Source organism: Sminthopsis crassicaudata, chromosome 5 (genome assembly GCF_048593235.1).
Source record: "Sminthopsis crassicaudata isolate SCR6 chromosome 5, ASM4859323v1, whole genome shotgun sequence".
Classification (NCBI taxonomy): Eukaryota; Metazoa; Chordata; class Mammalia; order Dasyuromorphia; family Dasyuridae; genus Sminthopsis; species Sminthopsis crassicaudata.
The window spans coordinates 281,247,525-281,271,280 of record NC_133621.1 but is presented as its reverse complement, the minus strand read 5'-3'; the positions used below and the strand labels follow the sequence as shown (position 1 = coordinate 281,271,280).

Here is a 23,756-nt window from a genome sequence, read left to right as displayed (position 1 = left end):
ATGATCTCATCCAATTTTACTTGGATTTTTGCAATTAATTACTACTTGGGTCTTTGGTCTATTCTACACAAAGCTGTCAAGTAATATTCTTAAGGCCATTTTCTGGCCTTCTGTGGCATACTGTATCATTTCAGGAGCAATCACTTCTATGTAATCTCCCTTTCACAATCGTTTTTATGCTCTCCCTTCACTTTTCTAACCTGAAGTTCTTTTTTTCTTCATTCATGCTGGCAATCTTTGGTATTACTCCAATGGTATAGATAGTTGGAATACATGTGCTAGTTTAATTTCTAGGAGAGAGAGATAGTCTATGCTTCTGGATATGAGCAATATTTGTCCTAATATGTGTATTCTGTGGGGGAAATTACTGAATGTCTAGCAATAAAGTAATGGGTTGTTTTTTTGTTTTTTTTTGCATCTCAGAAATTAGCAAAGTAGACTGTACATAACTCAAGACAAGGTGGGCAGGGAACATCACCCTCAATCTATCAGTATCTAGAGCATCTAGACAAATGTAGACAAAACTCATGGGACCTGGGGGTAAGTAAATATTTATACATAATTATTTTTGTTATTATTTTACATTTGGTCTGTTTTCCTTTAAGAAAATTTCAGGGGAAAAAAAGCCATTTTTCAGGAAAAAAATAGCTATTTTGTCTAAGTTGAATAAGTTTTGGGATGGATTGCGTCATGAACACAATAGAAGATGCTCTGTTACAAAAGTTGACAATATTTATAAGTACCCCTTTAAAATAAATCAACAAATAATTTTCCGGAAGACTAGTAAAATACAAATGAGAAAAAGAAGAGAGAGCTTATTAACAGATGACCTGAATGGAAACAGGGCAGGACAAAATTTAGAAAAAACAATCAAAATAATGTGGCTTTCAAAGAAAGTAAAGATAAGCAGTATGAACTAAGACATAAGTACAGTAGAATCCTACTGTCAAAGACCTCAGAAGCCAACATATCTTCATCTGTTAAATGTTTGATGCAAGTGATTCCTGCCTCTGCCACCCCCACCCTTTCCCTCTCAATCCACCACCTCCAGTTATTGGAAAAAAACATTTTCTTTAGTTTGTATTTTATCCTATGATCACCTCAGTTTAATATCCTTAATCTATGTAACTGGATTCTAACATGCAGCAAAGTGGCCATCAAAGATATTTCAAAGTATATCCTGAGGATCTCAAACCCTAATGGAAGGAAAGGGGTCTTTAGTTGCTTTCTCTTCCTAGTTCCAAAATTCTAGCACCAACTGCTCCCATCTCTGTTTCTCACTTTCTGTTGCCTATTATTTTTCAACTTTTTTTTTAATCACTTTTGTCACTATTTACTGTCTTTAGCTTATAGAGTATAACGTACAAAGGCAGGAACAGAAACAAGAAAATGCCTTTAGTAAGCAGATCTTTAAGGTTTTAAAAATGAATTTTATAATAATTTTTTTCATTTTTCATTTTGTCCGATAGATTTATCTGAAATAAATAAACCAAAAGGTTCAGAATCAGGGGATAAGAGAGACCAGTGAAGTTTGAGAGGCAGCCCTAGAATGAAGGTGCAAGCCTGAGTCCCAGATTGGTTGTGTGACTATGAACAAGGTACTTTTGGTGCTCTAGACAATTCTCTGTGACCCTGTTTCAATGAAATTACAGGTCTAGTCTGTATCAGCAAAAAGAATTGTGTGACATGGGCACTTTCATAGAAAAGTCATCTGTATAACCAGCTAATTAAACTGAAAAGTAGCTCATTCAATTTGCTCAAACTAAATACCATGCAAGGGCTGGATGCATATTAACAAAGACGATTCGTAGAGCCAATCCGTCACTCCACTTCATACATAGCTATTCTCTTCTCTCTTTGTGCAATGAATTTCCCTCTCTCCTTCCAATACCACGTCTCTTCCTTATTTTTTCCTGCTCAGACAAGCCTTCAGTGATGCTGCTTATATAAGGCTCTGTGAGTAGGACTAGGACTTTATGCAATTTCTTACCTTTTTGATGGTAGATTTTAATCCAGACCCCATGATCTAGCCCTCATTTCTCCAGCTCCTAAGTGCTATTTTTATTTTTTTAAAAAGAAACCTACCTATCTATAAAATATAATCTTACCTTCATGTCTCAATGGAATACTGTCTTTTATGCTTTGATTTGTGGATGAAAGATGTCTTGCAGATCCTTTCAGATTTTCTGTGGAACACTGATCAGATCGAAAAGGTCAATAAAATAATAAGCCCACTAATGAAAGCACTTCTGAATCTTTGTTGCTGATAAACTTTGAAGAATTTACAGAGAGAAATGAGAGTTCTACAGAAAATAAAACATTTTCTTTAACATTTTTTTTAAAAGAACAACTTCATGCTCATAATTTTCAGGTTTACTCTTCTGTCTTTTTTACTTTAAATGAGATAACTCTGGCAAACATGTGCTGCATGCAGGAGTATACCTTTTCATATAGAAATGGCTACTTTGGAAATAATGATAACATTCTAACTCTGGATATTGCCATAAGATAGTTATATAAATACATATAGTACATACAGTACATGTAAAATACTATTTTGCACCAATTAACAATATGGGAGAAGAAAATATGATTTCAATTGAAAGCACAGTACATAATCCCCTTAGAAGAGGGGGTATATTTGATAGGTCCCTGGGCTTAGAATCAGAAGATTCATCTTCATGAATTTAAATCCTGCCTCAGACACTAGCTGTATGAACCTGGCCAAGTCATTAAATCCTCTTTGCCTCATTTCCTTACTAATAAGGAAATGCAAGAAAACTCCAAATTGGGTCTCATGTCTTCAGACATGACTGAAACTACTGACCAAGGAGGCTTTGTAAAGTGTAGATTGATTTAGATTTATCCTGTCTATCAATCTATCAACCTATCTTTATATATGTTTGTAAATTTGTATATGTTCACATATACACAGGTACACACACACACACACACACACACATATATATATATATATATATATATATATATATATATATATATATATATATATATATATATATATATATATATATATAACACACAGAAATAAGAGAGTCAAAAAGCAAAAAATGTATAAAAAGAGAGGAGACTGGGTTTATCTCCCCAGTAGACAGTAGAATTTCTCCTCATCACATAGACATTAAATTTTAGCTTAACCACATATGTATTGTACTAAAACATTCATTGTTGCTAATCCAGTATTCAACACAATTTTCACTTTCTCTAGAGGTCTCCCACGTGCAAATTGTTTTTTTCTTTGTTTAATTTCTTGTACTCATGTTTGATATCTTTAATATATCGCCTCTTTATAGCTTTATAGCTTTAATGATCGCCTCTAAAACTCTTTTGGATCATAATTTTTTTTTTTATCTATATGGTGATGATATATGGTAAGAAAAGTCTCTAATCTCCATTTTACCTAAACTAGTAAGCATAAGCATACTCATGCCCTTTTCTTGTCTTCACATTTTTTGCCTCTGCCTTTAATTATTTCCAACAAAAAGCTAAGAGCTAGTCCCTTCAACTTAGCCTATCACAGTTATAAAGTGATTGTGGTGTGATCCAGATTTCTGATCCTCCCTTACCAGAAGACATGGAAATCATCCGATTTTATTCTCAAGTATCTAAAGTACAAGCAATCTCTGAGATAACTCCATTGAAATGTTTCCTGACAACACATTAAAAAGTTACCTTACTCTGTAATCATGTGAACCCTCCAACCCTTTCCAACTTCCTCATTTCTCTCCATGGCATGCACATTTTTCCAGGTCCTTAGCTTTAAAAAAAACCTCAGTTATTTCTTTTCCTCTTGCAACCAATTAATAGCTACACACTGCTAAATCATTCTTCAAAATAACCTGTAATGTGCTGTTGTCTCCAGAAACTGCCAATCGCCCTCTGGTCTCTCGACTTCTTCTTCCTCTGGAGAGCCGCCTTAAGTCTGGCCCAGACAAGACTCCCTATCTTTTGAGCGCCACCCTCTTTTATCCTCCCAGAAAATGGGCGTGGGATAACGCAAGGGCTTCTGGGAAAAATTACTTCAACCAATAAACATGCTCCTTCTAAGCATGCAAGCTCCTCCCCAGAAATTCAAAGGGGTTGAACTCCTAGGAAAGACCAGAACTAGAGAATTGTTAAGTACCGACTTAGCCCTTAGTAAGAACCTAATATCTCATTATCTCATTAGCACTTAGTAAGAACCTAACAATAATCTTTACTATTTTCACACCTACTCCAGTTTTTCACCTTACACCCTACTGGAACAACCTCTTTTTGTCTAGGATAAACCTCTGTTCCAGTTAATTTTTGATAATGATCACAAAACGTTTTCCTAAAATAGGTTTCAATATATTATTCTACTGCCTAAGAAACGACTGGCTCCTTGATTCAAATCAAATCTACTCACACTCTTTTTTATGGAAAATAATCTGTGCCTTTTATTAGTGGCCCTCTGAAACAGCTAAATCTTAAGATTTCCATTGCTTGCATTACTATCCTTCCATTCTCTCTCTCTCTCTCTCTCTCTCTCTCTCTCTCTCTCTCTCTCTCTCTCTCTCTCTCTCTGTGAATGTTTTCCTGCTTCTTCTCTGTCAATTCAAATATGACCCTATCATTACACCCTAATTATTACCTCTTTCATTACGTCTTTTCTGATTAAACACTACTAACTCTTCCATTTCCCATCTATTGGACTCTGCAGTTGTGTATAGAAGTTACACAGAAATTTGCCAAGAGTTGGCCATAACATCAACTTATGTAGGTCACATCCTCGAACTTATAGGTAAGCTGATCATGTAGTAGGGAAGGAGGCTTCTATTTCTGTAAAGTCTCTTACTTTACTGGAATACCTGGAACAGTGAGAGGTACTATGATACTTGTTGACTCAATGACAGATTAACTGAGAGGCACTTTGACACTGATTAGTTATTGAGGAGTAGAGTACAAAGCATGAGGTCCTGAAGGTTAGGACCATTAAATTCTCTTCTTGGCTGTTCACTAAACTAGCTGTGAGACCATAGGCAAGTTAGTTGACTTCTCTGAGGTGCACCTTCCCTACATCTTAAATGAATAGTTTTACTAGATTATCTCTGAAATCACTTCCAGCTCTAAAATTCCAATTCTAATTCCACCCAGGATTGCAGTGATAAGTAAATAAGCAAATCTAAAATGTAATTTTAAAAGTAACAATCAATATTGATGGTTCAAAATAACTTAATAGAAAATACCTCTGAATCCCAACGTGACTCTTCTTCCTCTTCCAGTCTTAATGTTGATAGTGTGGCTATAAAATATATGTAAATAACCACAAGAAAAATTGTAATATATGCTATTGAACATATTAAAACTATTTAAATATCTCTACTCATAATTGCTTCAGGAAAAATTAAATGAAAATGACAAGAGACAAAAAATCCCAGGAGACACAGTTAGATTAAGAGAGCAACATTTGGATTTAGGGCTTATGGACAAAGTAGGGTTTTTCAAAAATAGAAGTTAGGAGATAAGTGGTAATTTTATGTTTACGTTTATAGAACATATGCTATAGTTTATAGAACTTTTTTTTTCAAAAATAGACCACATTTAATAATTTATAATGGCATTTTATCAAAAGAAAAGTTTTGTAAGAATATTCTACAACTTGAGGCGAACCACATTATGGTAGATAGATGGCCAGTTTGGAATTAGACAGTCTTGGGTTTAATTTCTATTGCTGATATTTTGGTTGTTTGACCATGGGCAAGACATTGAACTTCTTAGCCCTTAGGCCACTCTGGGAGACTCTATGCTATGGAACAGTAGTAATGGATTTGACAAGTGCTCTGTCAAAACAAGCTTACTTTTTCTCTCAGCACATTTCTCTTGTAGCTGATCAGGAATATTTGGAATTTCATGAGATATTTGTTTAACAGTATCATTCTTAACTAAAACATCATTTTCCTTTGCTTCCTCTTCTGAGTCTGTTGGATATTCCTATAATTAATGAGAATGAGATGTACAATGTCCCCAGATTTATTCATAAATGCATGGCTAGCACAAATTATGTAAACCTGTCTGCCATACTGCACATGCCAGAAGGTGATGGCTCTAGCAATGAAATCATGCAAAGAATTCAATGTGTTCAATCGCTTATTTTAGACATTTACTTTACAGAAACTCTTTTCTATAAGTATGAGTTTAGCACAGCACATATACTGATGAATGTTTTGATTATTACTTCAACAAATTCAAATAGTAATAATGGATAAAAATAATAGGATACATAGCTCTTGTTTTCAAGTTATATTAATCTAAAAGGGAAGATAAGATACCATATGACTGGAGGGAAGAGACATAACATCTTGACCATGTTGACTGAATTCTCCCCCCCCCCCTTTCTCTTTCCTCTTCTGTCACTTTATCTTCATAATTTTTGATTTGTCCTTCATTTTGCCTGCTTTATAATTCTTCTTCTTTCTGAGAGCTCACACATAAATTGTTTGGATCCATCAATGTTTTAACTTTGTGTAAATTTCCCTGAATTTTCTTGTGATGTGACTTCCATTTCTAGAATCCTTCTCATTTCCATGAAGAGGTTATGAGCATAAGAGAAAAGGACAGAGGATGAACACATAGGGGAAAAATATAAGAACACCACCAAATTTAATTACCTTTATGTCCAGAAGAGTAGACTTCATCAGGGAAGACTGTGAAAAGCAAGCAGGTGAGGGATGGACAGCATGAGAGCAATGGGCTTGGGATGAAGACTTAGAGAAAGAATCTGTTAAATCTTTTTCATTGTCTGGCTGATTGTCTCTAAGAAAAGCTGTATCTTCTGTATTGACAGTGCTACTCCCTTCTCCTCCTATATTAAAAATGAATAAAAAATACATGAACAAATCTATCATTTTAAGGTAAGCAATAATAATATAAGAGTAGAAATTCTTCAAATAGCTTACTGATTTTTGTAATTTGATGAGCAGCATTTAAAACTTTGGCTAAGTTCAATTTTGGGAGTTTCTGCCAAAAAAGTGGTAAGAATAATGAGTATCAATACTAACTTAATTTAATTTAATGTAATTTAATTTTAATTTAAAAGTTCACATTTGCTATTGTGATGTATTTAATCTGATCATGATATAGAAAATAAAACTCTTCTCGACTATTTAGTTCACCAAAACTTATACATTAACATTTTGTTTATGACAGTTGAAATTTTAGAAATTTAATATTTAATGTAAATCATTACTGATAACAAAGAATTTTATCTTAAGTCTTTCATTTTAGATTCTTTAGATGTTTTGGAATAGTAAAAAAAAAAAGATAGTATGTTACTTTTTTTAAAAAAGGGAGAGACACATCTGAAAACTGAGGAAACTAGGGAAATGTTGATGTCAGAGTTCCTTTTTCTAGGTCTGGTTGTTGGGTTCATTCATTCTATTCCTTCACCAAGAAGAAATCAAAACCTCCTGCTTGCAAGAGGCTACTATATTGAAAAGAAAGGGCATAAGAACTTTAGTCACATAAGATCCTTAATGCCTTCATTATATAAACTTCTAACTGTGTTATATTGCTTGAACTTTTTTGTGTTTTATATATGTACTTTGAAGGAGTGGACTTTATTCTGTAAAAATTATCAGGGTCTAGGAAAAGCTGTTGCAGTCTAATGATGGATATTATATTCTTTACTGTTCATTGTTTTCAAGTCAATGCCAAATATCAAGCATGATGTACATCTGATGAAAAAATACATTCAAAACAGATACATTTAAAACAGAAGTCTTGTGTGTCTGTGTGTGTGTGTGTGTGTGTGTGTGTGTGTGTGTGTGTATGTGTGTATGTGTGGGTATGTTATAGATCTCTGGCAGTTTTGTAAAACTTATGGAAGATTATTCAAAAATATTTTAAGTGCATAAAATAAAAATGTAAGTTTAAATAGGAAATGAATTAAAAATCAGAAAATCACCTATTGTTAATGAGGTCACTACAAATTTATGATATATAACCTCAACCAAATCCTCACTACTTCCAGGCCTACCATGCCTCCTTTATCAATTGACTATCCTACTTTCCACGGCAGCTCTTCCATACTTTTTCATTGTCTCTCAAACCTTCCATGTTTTCCTTCTCCCCCATACTTTCTATTGAGAAATTTGCTTCATATTTTACTAAAAAAATTTGAGACATCTGGCATGAGCTCCTTCATCTCTCCTCTTCCACATCTCCTATCATTCCGATGCCTTCTGCCAATATTTCCTTGATCCCTACCTTCCATGATGAAGTAGCTTTACTCCTTACCAAGGTTGAGCTTTCTACTTGTTCAGGTGCTCCTGTGCCATCCCATCTCCTCCAATAGATTTGCCTCCTCTCTCATACCAACTCATTTATTTTAAATTTCTGCAATCTACTAGATCATTCTATCTCTCTTACAAAAAATGTCCATATTGACCATGTGCTGAAAATCTTCCCTAGATTCTTCAATCCTTGCTTCAATCCCCTCTGTTCTTTGTAATACTCTAAGTCACTGCCACCACAATATATCACCTTTTTACTGCAAGCAGCCAGAAGTGTAACCTAGTAAACATTATCAAAATAGACTTTTCAAGAATGTCTAAAGAAAAGTGACTATGAGATTAGAACCCATTATTTACAAAAGAAAAAAATTGTGTCACAAACTCCAAAATATATACCAGAAATAAAAGGAAGGAAATGGATATTTGGACAAAAATAATGGTTAGAGCACTAAGGCTGTAGTCACAAAGATCTGAGTTCAATTTCTGTTTCAGAGACTTATTAACTATGTGACCCTGCACCCATCCCAATTAACAGATGTTTGCTTCAGTTTCCTCATCTGTAGAATGGTAAAACAGAGGTAACAGTACTTACCTCTGAGGTCTGTTGTGTGAATCAAATGTAATGTGCTTAGTATAGTGTCTAGCATGGGGTAAGTGCTAAATAAACATCTATTATTTATTAATTTTATATAGACCATTAATAATCCAACAGATTCACCATGAAGAAAAATGATTATCAACTCATATTTTTGTGTGTAAGTTACTCTATTAGGAGACAAAAAAAGATGCTCTTTTCCCAAGGAGTTATAAAATATTTACACCAATAACTAAACATAAAACAGTGTGGAAAATATGTTATTAATAGTCATCAAAAGATAGAGAGCTTACTTCCATAGAAGAAGGGAGAAAGACATGGGATAAAGGAAAATTAGTCTATAATTTACAGGGTCAACAGGTAAATGATACAGAAAGACATTATAGAAAGAAGAAACTCAGGGGCAGCTGGGTGGTGCAGTGGATAGAGTGCTGGCCCTGAAGTCAGGAGGACCTGAGTTCAAGTCTGGCTTTAGACACTTAACACTTCCTAGCTGTGTGACCCTGGGCAAGTCACTTAACCCCAGTTGCCTCAGCCAAAAAAAGAAAAAAAAAAAAAAAAAAAAAAAAAAGAAAGAAGAAACTCTTGGAGGTTCAAAAATATAAAGCATATTCAGACAATAAAATTTCTATGGTGCTTAGGATTTCTTTAGGCAAACAGTGAAAGGTAAGATCTGTAAGTAAGATTTATACCTCATACTCTACAGTATAATAAACTCTACTAATAGTAATTAATTAATTATTTTTGATGAGGCAATTGCAATTGGGTTTAAGTGAATTGCCCAAGTTCACACAGCTATTATATGTTAAGAGTCTGGGAACTCAGGTCTTCCTTATTCCAGGGCCACTCCTCTAACCACTCATCCATATAACTGTCTGTATTAATTTAAATATTTAAAATTAAAACCTGTAATAAATAGAATAAGATTTTTGATCCCCTATGCAAGATACACTTCATCAAACTGGAGTACTGGAGACAAAATCAATAGGTTTGACTATACAGAGATCTGTATATTCAATATGCAATACATACATTCATCCCTCAATATTTATGTGCTTTAACTTTTACAACTTCAAGCATTTATGTGATGTAGTTTATAACCACATGTTCACTTTCATAATAACAACTTGGATGCACAGTAGAGAAAAAAATGAAAGCTACAATGCTGCAAATTTGTGGAATAGCTGATACCTACTATGCCCTTCAATGAACTCTACACATTCCATTGCCTATGCAAATTTATTTGTCGGCACTTAAAAGTCAAGGTTCCTATTGTTATTATGTTCCCAAAAACCTAGTGTAAATCCTTTGAATAAGAACATTACTTAAATATATCCCATTATAAAAAGAATATTTAATAACATAGATTAGGACACACTGAAATGAGATTTTTTTTTCTTTTAAAGACAAATTTTAAACATAAACCTTACAAATCACACAACAATCAAAGTATAATCAGTTCTAGGATAATAAGATTATATAGCTTAGAAAAAATACATATTAAACAGTTTTTATTATATATATGTATACACATACACACACATATAAATATATGTAGTATAAAATATATGTAATTCACAGTGTCAGGAATACCAATACAAGCAAAAGGAAAGAGTCAAAGATAAGTGGTTCACCAGGGGGCATGTCAGAAAATTACTTCAGATAGTAGGAGGCTGTTCGGTTTGAAATAGTATGATGACTCATCTCTAGTTAAAGATTATGAACTCTTTTCCATATGTTCAAGGTATAGTTGACTCTCAAGTCATTTTCTAACAATGTTACTTCCATGACAAGTGAATCTAGACTGTATCTGATACATATCTCTAAATCTAGCAAAATACCTCAAAATGAAGAAATGAATGAATTAACTTCATGAAAAATGTTCCAAATTGTCCAAGACTCAGAGAAATTTAAAAATTAACACCTTTATTATATCAGCTAGAAGGTCAAAAATTGCAAAGAGGGAAGAATTCTGGGAATATGGAGGAGTCAGTTGGTAAATTTCAAGCTCTCCAGATTTTCCCCACAAATAGAACAACTTTTTGCCTCAGATCGAACAGATTGGTGAAAGATCAAGATGACTTGGAAAAGAAAAGGGGTTCTGATATAACTCAAGATGATCTAGAAAGATCCAAGCCTGAAGAGTAATCTGTTTGAACTGCAAAGACCTCCAGGGTAGTCCCACAGAAACATCAAGTGGGGACCCATCGGCTAGCTGGGTATAGCTGGAACCATAGAGACTTTTTGTCAAATTGAAGTTTTAATCCAGAAGACAATGAAAATCACCTGATTGGGAATGCCAGGCTCTATTGTGCTGCTGAAACAAGGCCCTGGGTGAGAGACATTGGGAAAAAAACTAAAAATAAAATCCATCCAAGAAAAATAAGGAGATGGGAAAAAGTAAACCAACTAGAACAGGAGGTACAGAGTCTCAAAGATGAAATTAATTGAAAATTAGAATTGGGCAAAAGGAAGCCAGTGAAGCTATGAGAAACCAAGAAACAACAAAACAGATTGTAAAGAATGAGAAAATAATGGAACAGAATGTGAAACATCATATATGAAAAAGAAAATATGGGAGTAATTGGACTGCAGAAAGCTGTGACCAAAAAAAGGACTTGACAAAATAATGTAGGAAATAATCCAAGAATATTATCCTGGGGTGATAGAACATGAGGGGAAAGGAAAAATAGGAAAAATCCACTGAACACCACCTCAAAGAGATCATTTATAGAAAACACATGGACATATTTCTACCAAATTTTGTAATCTCCAAATTAAAATGAAAATGTTTCAAGAAGGAAGAACAAATGATTCAAATATGCTGGAGTTATAATTAGAATTGTATAAGACTTAGTAACAGGTAAAATAAAGGATTGTACATTCTGGAATCAATCTCTTCACCAAAAAAAAAAAAACAACAAAAAAAAAACCCTAGGCCTGGGGTGAAAAATATCATATCCAGACAAATTACCTATAATTTTGAATGAGAAATATGGATATTAAATGAACTTGCAAATTTTCAGGACTTTCTATCAGCCAAACCTGAATTTAACAGAAAATTTAATATATAAGAGCCAATATCAAAGATCACTTTTAAGAAACTCAACATAGACAAACTGTTGAATCATCAAAAAATTATTTTTTTTTACATGGGAAACATAAACTATACGTCTAAGATTCACATCAACACTAGGGTAGCTCAAAAGAAAGATAGGCAGAGTTAAAGTGAAGGACAAGGTAAATCATGTTATACAAATGAGGTGTAGAATAAAAATAGGAACAGGCATTAGACCAAAGGGAAGAGGGCTCATAGTTCTGAAAACCTACTCACATGGGGAATGGGTTCAATAGGCAAACACTACATATACACTATGAAGAGTATAGCACCTTCCAAAATCTATAAAGAAATAAGGGCAGAAGGATGAGCAAATGAAGAAACAAAGGGTAAGGAATAAGACAAAGGAGGAATCCTTGAATGGGGAGGGGGAGGTTAAATATTAGCAAGGCAAGTTATAGAGTAGAATATTAAAGAGTCAACAGGAATAGTTGTATGTATGTGGTGTGTGTGTATGTGTGGTGTATCTACATAAATATATCTTTTTTTAACTGTAGTTTGCTTTAGGGTAGGGGAGGGGATTCAAGGGGAAAAAACACGGAAAGTAAATAAGTTATACAGCAGACAACCAAAGAACAAAATACAAAGAAGTAAAAATAATGGAAATTCATGAAATATAATTTCTTCTACTAATAACGATATATATATATATATATACATATATCTATGTATATAGATATATGTATATATATATATATACAAATATCTATATCTATAACTATCTATCTATATCTATCTATCTATCTATACTTTCTTGATCTATTAATTCGTTGTTACATATTTTGAATCCTCGGAGGTTTTTCCAGGTCGATGACAATGTTCTCTTTTGTTTTGCTTTATTTTGTTTTGTATTCCTTTTGTTTTTTCTTACTCCATTTTTTACGATTTAAATTTTAAAATTAAATAAAATTTAAAAAATAAAATGCCATAGAAAAACAAACAAACAAACAAAAATAACTTCAAATAATGGGAAATCCTGTATACCACTAAGCGGACTGCACATTGATCCAGGTGTTTTAGAAAACCACATACAACACTCATAAATCTGATTGCATTACTGAGAATTCATCCTCAAAAGAGCAAAAGAAGGAAAATAGGATCTATATTGACAAAAATATGGAAGTCACCTGTGTAATCAACATTAAGGGAACATTATGGAACAAATCACAGATTTGGATCTAGAAAGCACCTTGAATATCATCTAGGAAACAAAGATTTTTAAAATGTCATTCATTTTAGAGTGGCAGTCATAAGATATGAAGCCTAGTCCTCTACTCCAAATCTAAGATTCTTTTCAGTGCATTGATAAACACAAAGGTACAAGGAAATATGGAGAGAGACATAGAAATATTAGCAGAAGGTAAATTTTATAAAAGTTGATTTCATTTAGTTTTTCAGAAAAAAAAAAAAAAACAACAAACAAAAAAAAAATAACCTAGAAGTGGGGAACTTGAAAGAAAACTTGAAACAGAATAAAAGCTTATATGCTTTAGAATCATTTGGGTTCATTTAACTCCATGTGGATCTTTAGTGTTAAATACTAGAGAAATTGTATACTATTGTTTGCAATTTTTAAAAATAAAGCAAAACATCCTCCAAACAGAAAAAATTAATAAAGAAACTTTACCTTTGTATCAAAATCCAGTTCATCATCTGTGCTTAGCCAAGCCTTATCAGATCCTGTATTGTCAGAGAATCTTTCAAAAAAAAATAACCCAAAATTAGTACATTTCCAGAAATCAGTCATCAACAATTGCTGTTCAGTTGTTGCTTTGCCACCAAATGATACATTACAAAGGACGTGTTAATTGATCAGGGTATTATCAATGATTCCTATTCCAAGATTTATTTTGACTAAGAAGAAAATAATGTAGAAACTATCAGTCAGTCTGTCCTCCAGAACAAGATTATTTTTAATTTTTACACTCTTCTAAAGTTGACAAATGAACACAATGGGACATTATAAAACACAGAACCAACAAAACCCTGGAAATTGTAACATGTCACTTCTCCAAGCCTTCCCTACTTGGTTCTGAGAAACTTTCACTGACTTATTTTTTCTTACCCCCCCAACTGGTTTCAGCATCTGACTTTGTGATCCCATTTGTTTTTTTTTGCCAAAGGTACCAAAATGACTTGCCATTTCTTTCCCCAGTTCATTTCACAGATGAGGAAACTGAGGCAAATAGGATTAAGTGAGACTTGCCTGGAGTCACAAGATAATAAGTATGTGATCCAGATTATAATTCATAAATATGAGTCTTCTTGATTCCAAGCCCAGGATAGCACCCACTACTTTTCCTAACTGCCCTTCAGATATGCGAGTAGGTCATACTTTCCAAAATGTATGACTCAGAAAAGTTTTAAGCATTTATCTTCCTTGCTAGATACAAATTTTACACCTGCTGTGGTAATCTGCCTTCAAAGAATTTCAACTCACTTGGGGTGGAAGGGGAGGGTAGTTGGGTCCAGAATTCAAGGAGGATGGGGTATATCACTTATGATGGACTGGTGCAGGGAACTTCCAGACAGGAAATAATGTAGATGGACAACTGTTGTGTCTGAGTTGCTGGGGGACACTTGCTGAAAATGACAAAGGATGAATCCATTCTATCTTTATTCCCATTCCCACTCCTTGTCCACTGACCCTAAGGTTCTCTTCCCAGCTCTTTAGGATCTATTAGCATCAAGACATCTTCCCCCCCCCCTTTTTTTTTAAAGCTCTATTTCCTTGCTAGCATCCCTGATTTCCTTTTCCTTCTCCTTAAAAGTGCCCACAGATTTTTCTTGTTTTGTCTTGTTTTTTTTCTTTTTCTTCTCTTCTCAGTTGTATTCCTTCTCTTTTTTTCTTATAGTCTTCATTTTGTCTTTGTTATGTCGTCCTCCATCTTTTCAAATCCTCCTTGGACTCAGCTCCTTTTTTTCCTTTAGCTGGAATCTTTCTCCTTCAAGTCACTTCAATTTCTCCTGAAATTCAAGACTCCTGAATTTTATTAACTTTCAATCTCTATTTTCCAAGTTCTTAAGGCTTCAAAAATCATATTCGCATTTGCTTTTCCTTAAATTCAGATCTAAAAGAGGTCATTCTGTCCCCATTAATAGGAATAATGTAAATTTTGCAATATGTCCATCAGCCATAATCCCATGCAAAAGGAGATCAGTTTCCTGGGACTGTCTTGTTAGAATATCTAAGACTGACTCAATCATCAAGGCAATTTACAGGAGAATTTGTTCTTACCCAGCCCCTTTCCTACCCACTCCCTAACTCCTTGCTAATGGTGTCTTTACTCCCTAGGTCAAGTCCTTATTTCCCTCTCGCTCTTCCCTCTGATTTTAAAAAGCCATGTTACTTGAAGTATCTTGCTTTATGATTTATATGATTTAGCCCATACGCTGTTTCACATTAACAAATGCCATTGTTTGTGATTGTGATAAATATTTCGGGTGAATTTGTCACATTAGGAACTGCTCTCCCAGCCTGGTACCTTGGTGCTTTATATATGTGGTACTTCTCTTCATTCTTTGGATAAAAATAGTTAGAAAGGTACGAAATGTTCAGCTTCTTGGTATCACAGGATTCTTCCCACCAACCTCCTGACACAATCACTCCCTGTTTTCCCTCTTTTAGGTTCTCTATTTATTTTTAATTTAAAAAAATCATTTCTACTAATACTTGATTCTACTTGATCATCTAGAAAGTGGAAAGGGTTTTTTCCCCTAGACTTTTCATCCCTTTTTGTAGTAAGACTAAGTCATTGACAGCAATAAAGAGCGCAGAATCTATAGGTCACTGAAAAATAAACATTCTGTGAAGTGGGAAAATAAGCTCACTAGAAGTGAGATACTTAGTCTTTGATCATTACTGCTAATGGCTTTTACAGTTAATGCTCTGCTACATCTGTTTGCTTTTATAGCATCTCTAGAGAAATTGTTTTTTAAAAAAGGTTTACCACTTCTTATGATACAATGCCAGTTTGCCCACATGTCTCTTAACTGGGAAAAAAATATTCCTGCTAAAGTCTCAAAGTGAAAAGTAGCTTTGTACCATAGTTGTTCACAAGAGTTTCAAGCAGAAAGTACTCACCAGACACTTTCTTCTTTTCTATTGCTTCTCTCCTTGCTGAGAATTTTCCAATACCATTTCTTGTCTTAACTTAGGATCCTGGTCCCAGTGACTAATTCCCACTCCATCTTGATAATTCCTTCAACTGAGCACTTAGATAAATTTCCACAAGTATAATATGATACATCTTTGCATTGCAGATGTGCCTCAAAAGGCTTGCTAGGAATTCATTCCAGGTGGCTACTATGTGGTGTGGCCATATGGAACATAGCGGTTCATTTTTTCATTCATTTATTAACTATTTGCTAATAGTTATATAAGGGCATTGTGGATAAGAAGTAAGAAGTGGGTAAAAATATTGTGGATTCAAATTCTTCCTTTGTCACATACTGATTTTGTAGCCCAAACAAGTCACTTAATCCTTCTGCATTCCCAGGCAACACTCAACACAGAGCAGTTGCCAATCTCATAAATAAGCATACATGCTTACACATACAGTGTGCATAAATACATATATGTATGTGTTTATATATTGGCATATTATTTGTATATTATGCGTATATACACATATATACATACATACACATAATAATGTACATATATAGATAAATGCATATACACTCGTACCAATTAGAGTTAAGTAAACCTAACTTTTTGGAAGATAAACATGGATTAATGTGATAGTGGAAATTGGTGAAATAAAAGATATAGCTTTTGGAGGCATAAGAGTCTGCTTTGCTCTTGATTGAAAAGCTCATGGAAGACTAGTTCAAGAGGATTAATTAAAAGAAATGTAAAACTGCTATGAACCATACCTGCTTATAGAGTCTTCTACAATACCATCTTCTGCTATTATAGAAAAAATTAAAATACAATTAAAATTTGATACATAAATAGAATATGAAAAGCATACTTTTAAAAAACTTCTATAAAGCGTAATATGAAAAGCATAATTCTAAAGCCATTGTATAGTGTACTTTTTGAGCAATAACAATATGATTTAAATGGAATTGCGTCAAATAAGATAAATGTAGTATTATTATCTTTTAGTAGAACGAGATGGGTCTTAAAGTATTGGATATCTGTCAATGATCTGGTTACATTAACTGCTTCACACTGACAGAGCATGTTATCTCTTTCCCAAGACAGAAGGTAAATACCATTAATGGTGAATTTTCCCAAATGGAGTTACATCAGATTACCTCTAATGTCCAATTCCAAGTTTTTAAGTCCATCTTCTAATCGTTTTTTTAAAAGGGAAAATATTACTTAAAAATAAAGTTTCTAGACATTTCCCCTAAAGCATACATTTCAAAAATTATAAGCAAGGGCAAAAATAATGTGAAGAAAACAATTTGAAGACATTAGAACACTATTTTAATGTGAGTTACGGCTGTTACTAATCAGAAGAGAATAAAATACAAAAGAATTAAGTTATCAAAATGTGCATACCCTTTGACCGAGCAGTGCTACTATTGGGCTTATATCCCAAGGAAATGCAAAAGAATGGAAAGGGACCTGTATGTGCCAAAATGTTTGTGGCAGCCCTTTTCATAGTGGCTAGAAACTGGAAAATGAATGTATGTCCATCAATTGGAGAATGGTTGAGTAAATTATGGTATATGAATGTTATGGAATATTATTGTTCTATAAGAAATGACCAACTGGAGGAATACAGAGAGGCTTGGAGAGACTTATATCAACTGATGCTGAGTGAAACGAGTAGAACTAGGGGATCATTATACACTTCAACAATGATACTGTATGAGGATGTATTCTGATGGAAGTGAATATCTTCAACATAGAGAAGAGCTAATCCAATTCCAATTGATTCATGATGGACAGAATCAGCTACACCCAGAAAAGGAACACTGGGAAATGAGTGTAAACTGAGAGCAATGCTTTTTGTTTTGTTTTGTTTCTCTTCCCAGATTATTTTTATCTTGCGAATACAATCCTTCCTTTGCAACACCAACAACAAAATTCGGTTCTGCACACATATATTGTACCTAGGATATACTATAAGATATTTAATATGTATGGGAATGCCTGCCATCTAGGGGAGGGGGTGGAGGGAAGGAGGGGAAAAACTCGGAACAGAAAGGAGTACAAGGGATAATTTTGTAAAAAAAAAATTACCTATGCATATGTACTGTCAAAGAAAATATTATAATTATTAAAAATTAATTAAGAAAATAAATAAAAGAGGTATAAAAATAATTATGCCATCTCCATGTTATTGTCCAATAACTCTGCTCTTTTTTGTTTGTCTAATTAACAAACTTAATTTATAGTTACTTCAGAAACCTTTTTTTTTTCCGGCTTTGGGCCTAACTCTCTACCAAAACTTCTTACTCCAAAGTTATTAATGGTATCTTAACTGCTAAATCAGGTTAGATTGTTGTCAGTCTATCTTCTTGACCTTATCGCCTCAGATACTAGGTCATTATAAAAATCTCTTACTTCTTTGTTGCTTATCTCATGCTATTATCAGAATTTCATTGGGAAGTGGTCAGAATAGATTATACCATATTATCTTCACATTTTGACAGAGTTATTAGACCTACTGACCAAGGGATTATTGTTATTATTATATACCTAAATTTCAGCAAAGTACTTGACAAATTTCATGTCATCTTTGTGAACACAAACTCAAACACAAATTAGGAGTAAGTTTTTCAGAATTTGTTCAGAATTATTTTCTGAATTATGTATGTTCAGTATCTATATAGCTTCCAAAAAAAGCTAGAACAACCTGATATTTCATTAGAAGAGAGGTACTTTCTTCCAGAAGGAGTCTGGTTGACTTCTGCTTTTATTGGAAAACAAGTGAATTTTAAAAGGTTCTGTATTTCTCAGTCTATTTGTCTTTCTGGACCTTCAAATTGAAAATAACCAACTTTTAGTTTCCTGCTTCCCTTTTCTTAGTTATCAGTGCTGGCATGGTCTGTTCCTCATTAAAAAATGTGCACTCTACAATAAATATTATCACTTCTCTTCTTCATTCTCAAATTTACCTTTCTACTTTTATGATCTCATCCAATTTTACTTGGATTTTTGCAATTAATTACTACTTGGGTCTTTGGTCTATTCTACACAAAGCTGTCAAGTAATATTCTTAAGGCCATTTTCTGGCCTTCTGTGGCATACTGTATCATTTCAGGAGCAATCACTTCTATGTAATCTCCCTTTCACAATCGTTTTTATGCTCTCCCTTCACTTTTCTAACCTGAAGTTCTTTTTTTCTTCATTCATGCTGGCAATCTTTGGTATTACTCCAATGGTATAGATAGTTGGAATACATGTGCTAGTTTAATTTCTAGGAGAGAGAGATAGTCTATGCTTCTGGATATGAGCAATATTTGTCCTAATATGTGTATTCTGTGGGGGAAATTACTGAATGTCTAGCAATAAAGTAATGGGTTGTTTTTTTGTTTTTTTTTGCATCTCAGAAATTAGCAAAGTAGACTGTACATAACTCAAGACAAGGTGGGCAGGGAACATCACCCTCAATCTATCAGTATCTAGAGCATCTAGACAAATGTAGACAAAACTCATGGGACCTGGGGGTAAGTAAATATTTATACATAATTATTTTTGTTATTATTTTACATTTGGTCTGTTTTCCTTTAAGAAAATTTCAGGGGAAAAAAAGCCATTTTTCAGGAAAAAAAATAGCTATTTTGTCTAAGTTGAATAAGTTTTGGGATGGATTGCGTCATGAACACAATAGAAGATGCTCTGTTACAAAAGTTGACAATATTTATAAGTACCCCTTTAAAATAAATCAACAAATAATTTTCCGGAAGACTAGTAAAATACAAATGAGAAAAAGAAGAGAGAGCTTATTAACAGATGACCTGAATGGAAACAGGGCAGGACAAAATTTAGAAAAAACAATCAAAATAATGTGGCTTTCAAAGAAAGTAAAGATAAGCAGTATGAACTAAGACATAAGTACAGTAGAATCCTACTGTCAAAGACCTCAGAAGCCAACATATCTTCATCTGTTAAATGTTTGATGCAAGTGATTCCTGCCTCTGCCACCCCCACCCTTTCCCTCTCAATCCACCACCTCCAGTTATTGGAAAAAAACATTTTCTTTAGTTTGTATTTTATCCTATGATCACCTCAGTTTAATATCCTTAATCTATGTAACTGGATTCTAACATGCAGCAAAGTGGCCATCAAAGATATTTCAAAGTATATCCTGAGGATCTCAAACCCTAATGGAAGGAAAAGGGTCTTTAGTTGCTTTCTCTTCCTAGTTCCAAAATTCTAGCACCAACTTCTCCCATCTCTGTTTCTCACTTTCTGTTGCCTATTATTTTTCAACTTTTTTTTTAATCACTTTTGTCACTATTTACTGTCTTTAGCTTATAGAGTATAACGTACAAAGGCAGGAACAGAAACAAGAAAATGCCTTTAGTAAGCAGATCTTTAAGGTTTTAAAAATGAATTTTATAATAATTTTTTTCATTTTTCATTTTGTCCGATAGATTTATCTGAAATAAATAAACCAAAAGGTTCAGAATAAGGGGATAAGAGAGACCAGTGAAGTTTGAGAGGCAGCCCTAGAATGAAGGTGCAAGCCTGAGTCCCAGATTGGTTGTGTGACTATGAACAAGGTACTTTTGGTGCTCTAGACAATTCTCTGTGACCCTGTTTCAATGAAATTACAGGTCTAGTCTGTATCAGCAAAAAGAATTGTGTGACATGGGCACTTTCATAGAAAAGTCATCTGTATAACCAGCTAATTAAACTGAAAAGTAGCTCATTCAATTTGCTCAAACTAAATACCATGCAAGGGCTGGATGCATATTAACAAAGACGATTCGTAGAGCCAATCCGTCACTCCACTTCATACATAGCTATTTCTCTTCTCTCTTTGTGCAATGAATTTCCCTCTCTCCTTCCAATACCACGTCTCTTCCTTATTTTTTCCTGCTCAGACAAGCCTTCAGTGATGCTGCTTATATAAGGCTCTGTGAGTAGGACTAGGACTTTATGCAATTTCTTACCTTTTTGATGGTAGATTTTAATCCAGACCCCATGATCTAGCCCTCATTTCTCCAGCTCCTAAGTGCTATTTTTATTTTTTTAAAAAGAAACCTACCTATCTATAAAATATAATCTTACCTTCATGTCTCAATGGAATACTGTCTTTTATGCTTTGATTTGTGGATGAAAGATGTCTTGCAGATCCTTTCAGATTTTCTGTGGAACACTGATCAGATCGAAAAGGTCAATAAAATAATAAGCCCACTAATGAAAGCACTTCTGAATCTTTGTTGCTGATAAACTTTGAAGAATTTACAGAGAGAAATGAGAGTTCTACAGAAAATAAAACATTTTCTTTAACATTTTTTTTAAAAGAACAACTTCATGCTCATAATTTTCAGGTTTACTCTTCTGTCTTTTTTACTTTAAATGAGATAACTCTGGCAAACATGTGCTGCATGCAGGAGTATACCTTTTCATATAGAAATGGCTACTTTGGAAATAATGATAACATTCTAACTCTGGATATTGCCATAAGATAGTTATATAAATACATATAGTACATACAGTACATGTAAAATACTATTTTGCACCAATTAACAATATGGGAGAAGAAAATATGATTTCAATTGAAAGCACAGTACATAATCCCCTTAGAAGAGGGGGTATATTTGATAGGTCCCTGGGCTTAGAATCAGAAGATTCATCTTCATGAATTTAAATCCTGCCTCAGACACTAGCTGTATGAACCTGGCCAAGTCATTAAATCCTCTTTGCCTCATTTCCTTACTAATAAGGAAATGCAAGAAAACTCCAAATTGGGTCTCATGTCTTCAGGCATGACTGAAACTACTGACCAAGGAGGCTTTGTAAAGTGTAGATTGATTTAGATTTATCCTGTCTATCAATCTATCAACCTATCTTTATATATGTTTGTAAATTTGTATATGTTCACATATACACAGGTACACACACACACACACACATATATATATATATATATATATATATATATAAACACACAGAAATAAGAGAGTCAAAAAGCAAAAAATGTATAAAAAGAGAGGAGACTGGGTTTATCTCCCCAGTAGACAGTAGAATTTCTCCTCATCACATAGACATTAAATTTTAGCTTAACCACATATGTATTGTACTAAAACATTCATTGTTGCTAATCCAGTATTCAACACAATTTTCACTTTCTCTAGAGGTCTCCCACGTGTAAATTGTTTTTTTCTTTGTTTAATTTCTTGTACTCATGTTTGATATCTTTAATATATCGCCTCTTTATAGCTTTATAGCTTTAATGATCGCCTCTAAAACTCTTTTGGATCATAATTTTTTTTTTATCTATATGGTGATGATATATGGTAAGAAAAGTCTCTAATCTCCATTTTACCTAAACTAGTAAGCATAAGCATACTCATGCCCTTTTCTTGTCTTCACATTTTTTGCCTCTGCCTTTAATTATTTCCAACAAAAAGCTAAGAGCTAGTCCCTTCAACTTAGCCTATCACAGTTATAAAGTGATTGTGGTGTGATCCAGATCTCTGATCCTCCCTTACCAGAAGACATGGAAATCATCCGATTTTATTCTCAAGTATCTAAAGTACAAGCAATCTCTGAGATAACTCCATTGAAATGTTTCCTGACAACACATTAAAAAGTTACCTTACTCTGTAATCATGTGAACCCTCCAACCCTTTCCAACTTCCTCATTTCTCTCCATGGCATGCACATTTTTCCAGGTCCTTAGCTTTAAAAAAAACCTCAGTTATTTCTTTTCCTCTTGCAACCAATTAATAGCTACACACTGCTAAATCATTCTTCAAAATAACCTGTAATGTGCTGTTGTCTCCAGAAACTGCCAATCGCCCTGTGGTCTCTCGACTTCTTCTTCCTCTGGAGAACCGCCTTAAGTCTGGCCCAGACAAGACTCCCTATCTTTTGAGCGCCACCCTCTTTTATCCTCCCAGAAAATGGGCGTGGGATAACGCAAGGGCTTCTGGGAAAAATTACTTCAACCAATAAACATGCTCCTTCTAAGCATGCAAGCTCCTCCCCAGAAATTCAAAGGGGTTGAACTCCTAGGAAAGACCAGAACTAGAGAATTGTTAAGTACCGACTTAGCCCTTAGTAAGAACCTAATATCTCATTATCTCATTAGCACTTAGTAAGAACCTAACAATAATCTTTACTATTTTCACACCTACTCCAGTTTTTCACCTTACACCCTACTGGAACAACCTCTTTTTGTCTAGGATAAACCTCTGTTCCAGTTAATTTTTGATAATGATCACAAAACGTTTTCCTAAAATAGGTTTCAATATATTATTCTACTGCCTAAGAAACGACTGGCTCCTTGATTCAAATCAAATCTACTCACACTCTTTTTTATGGAAAATAATCTGTGCCTTTTATTAGTGGCCCTCTGAAACAGCTAAATCTTAAGATTTCCATTGCTTGCATTACCATCCTTCCTCTCTCTCTCTCTCTCTCTCTCTCTCTCTCTCTCTCTCTCTCTCTCTCTCTCTCTGTGAATGTTTTCCTGCTTCTTCTCTGTCAATTCAAATATGACCCTATCATTACACCCTAATTATTACCTCTTTCATTACGTCTTTTCTGATTAAACACTACTAACTCTTCCATTTCCCATCTATTGGACTCTGCAGTTGTGTATAGAAGTTACACAGAAATTTGCCAAGA

The 23,756-nt window shown here is 33.9% G+C and overlaps 1 protein-coding gene and 1 long non-coding RNA gene across 8 annotated transcripts in view; one reads left to right on the top strand and one right to left on the bottom strand.

Annotated features, from left to right (window-relative positions):
- The window catches only part of LOC141544750 (uncharacterized), a 98,111-nt gene that overhangs the window by 40,916 nt on the left and 33,439 nt on the right, over positions 1-23,756 (bottom strand). For 6 of the 7 annotated variants that reach the window (XR_012482782.1, XM_074271256.1, XM_074271261.1 and 3 more), the window contains 8 exons: positions 21,189-21,276; positions 16,865-16,898; positions 13,614-13,683; positions 6,939-6,999; positions 6,651-6,844; positions 5,841-5,973; positions 5,229-5,284; positions 2,109-2,196 (listed from right to left, as the gene is read on the bottom strand). Coding sequence is in view for 6 of the 7 variants with exons in the window: in XM_074271256.1 (XP_074127357.1) it covers positions 2,109-2,196; positions 5,229-5,284; positions 5,841-5,973; positions 6,651-6,844; positions 6,939-6,999; positions 13,614-13,683; positions 16,865-16,898; positions 21,189-21,276 (724 nt within the window). In the remaining variant the exon portion in view is untranslated. The remainder of the gene's footprint in view (positions 1-2,108; positions 2,197-5,228; positions 5,285-5,840; positions 5,974-6,650; positions 6,845-6,938; positions 7,000-13,613; positions 13,684-16,864; positions 16,899-21,188; positions 21,277-23,756) is intronic. The other variant, XM_074271259.1, reaches the window with a different exon arrangement.
- Positions 1-23,756, top strand: part of LOC141544759 (uncharacterized) — a 155,428-nt gene that overhangs the window by 129,755 nt on the left and 1,917 nt on the right. Inside the window, exons 2-4 of the long non-coding RNA XR_012482788.1 lie at positions 424-540; positions 19,502-19,618; positions 20,549-20,677. This is a non-coding gene — a long non-coding RNA (uncharacterized LOC141544759). The remainder of the gene's footprint in view (positions 1-423; positions 541-19,501; positions 19,619-20,548; positions 20,678-23,756) is intronic.